Genomic DNA, 1837 nt, shown 5'->3' with positions numbered 1-1837 from the left:
CCCCCCCCCCCCCTCTCTCTCTCTCTCTCTCTCTCTTAAAACTCTCAAATGTAGATACAATAATAAAATTTTCATTAGAAAAGTTACTTTACTGCCTTCCTATGTACCAAGTAGTTCCATAGCACCGCAGTGGTGCGTTCCTGTATTCCACATGTTTAGAGACATCACATTACGGGTGATGGACTAATGGCTAGGATGTTTTGAGTCCTTTGTTTTGTAGTAATGATTCATAAGATGAAGGAAAGTGATGTCTACAAGTATTACAAGACAAATATGATCTTCCCACATTAGAGTTGAGAGAGTGCACACATAAGAGTTGAGAGAGTGCATAATAGTATATAAAGTATTAGTACATAGAAGGTGCGCTGTGGTGTGTTTACAAAATCCATGTTCATCAAAAGGTCTTGAGTTTGAGCCTTTTCGTTGTTATTTACTTCCCTCTTTATCTATTAAAAAAAAATAATTCTTTCCTTATTAAAAAAATAAAGCACTAGAATATAAGTATATGAATATACAAAGAGATAAATGCCATCACAATAGAGTATTTTATTAAATTAGACTTGAAAACTTGATGCATGGCTGATCTAGACCATGTCTTTTCAATCTAACGGTCTTAATAGACATATCATGTATCCGTGTAGGAGAAAATACATATACCTTATGGTATTTGAAAAAATAGTAATCCTTGTGACAATAATAATTTCCCGTTTTTATACATGGTAACTTGCTAGCTCGTTATTCGTCCACCACCCAAAAAAACAAAAGGTTATTATTATTCTGACAAGGCTCATTCTCCTGCTAAATGGGGTTTTGTGCTTCCCACGTCCTGTGTTAAGTTTACATATGGTTGTGATGTTTAACCATCCGAATAGAAAACCTTAACGTGGTGAACAAACTTTTGGTACTCCGCCCAAGTATAGTCGCATAAAGGAAATTCTATTTCCAGCTTCCAAGAGGGAGGGGAGGCGGAAAACCGGAGAGGGGAACAGGTTTGCTGCTTCTAAACTTATAATTCCATGGCGTCTGCGTCTTCGAGCTCCACGGGGAACGCCCAAAACCCTAAAAAGTCACTGGGGCTTATAGCAAACGCCATGAAAAGGAAAGATAGTTTTATCCAACTCTTCGTCATGACGGGAATCTTTCTACTGAGTATGAGATCTCTAGGCCAGAAGTATCGCATCAATAACCTCCAAGAAGACACTTCCGCCTTAAGGGAAGAGCATGAAACCCTTACCGAAAGGATGAAAAGCATCAAGGGTGGCCTTACCGACGAAGCAGCTCTCGATTCCACCGGTCTCTTCGCTTCCAGGCTGCGTCTGCTCTTTGCCGACGACGAGTGATCAACAACAGTGAGTGTGTCACTCTCCCCCTTACATCCATCGACCTAGTGTTTAATTTTTCGATTTTTCGTTCAAATTGAAGGGATTCATCATCATTGAATGAATGTAGTAGAGAAACTGAAATCTTTTGCATTCTATGATAGAAATTATTCATCCTCCACTATACTCTTACTTGATCCAGATACATGGTTTTGAAAGGTCGGTATGTTAATTGGTTTTGCACAATACCCCATCTCATTCTCCGAGTAGTTTTAATTACTCGCCATGAGAGTTGGTCTCCTTTTACGCTCTTCTTTATTTTCCCTCCTGAGACGACGGGTTACACAGTTTCCCGCTGTGCTAACTTCGCCATTTGTGGAGCTCTTGTACAGATAAAGAATATAAAACTGTGGGTTTAAAACTGACTGATAATCTCTGTTATAGTCATTTAAGAATATAATGACCTTTTCCGTTTTCTCCTTTGGTTTTTCAGGAATTCAATACTAATCGCATTTCGC

At 38.9% G+C, this 1837-nt stretch overlaps 1 protein-coding gene across 3 annotated transcripts in view; it reads left to right on the top strand.

Moving 5' to 3' along the window:
* The first annotated feature begins 839 nt into the window (after positions 1-839).
* LOC122073614 overlaps positions 840-1837 on the top strand; it is a 4424-nt gene continuing 3426 nt past the window's right edge. Inside the window, exon 1 of one of the 3 annotated variants that reach the window (XM_042638214.1) lies at positions 840-1353. In XM_042638214.1, coding sequence (XP_042494148.1) covers positions 1017-1340 — 324 coding nt within the window. In that variant the 5' untranslated portion in view covers positions 840-1016 and the 3' untranslated portion in view covers positions 1341-1353. The remainder of the gene's footprint in view (positions 1354-1837) is intronic. The other 2 variants (XM_042638213.1, XM_042638212.1) reach the window with 2 other exon arrangements.

Source organism: Macadamia integrifolia, chromosome 3, assembly GCF_013358625.1.
Source record: "Macadamia integrifolia cultivar HAES 741 chromosome 3, SCU_Mint_v3, whole genome shotgun sequence".
NCBI classification, from domain to species: domain Eukaryota; kingdom Viridiplantae; phylum Streptophyta; class Magnoliopsida; order Proteales; family Proteaceae; genus Macadamia; species Macadamia integrifolia.
This window is presented reverse-complemented; position numbering and strand designations above follow the sequence as displayed.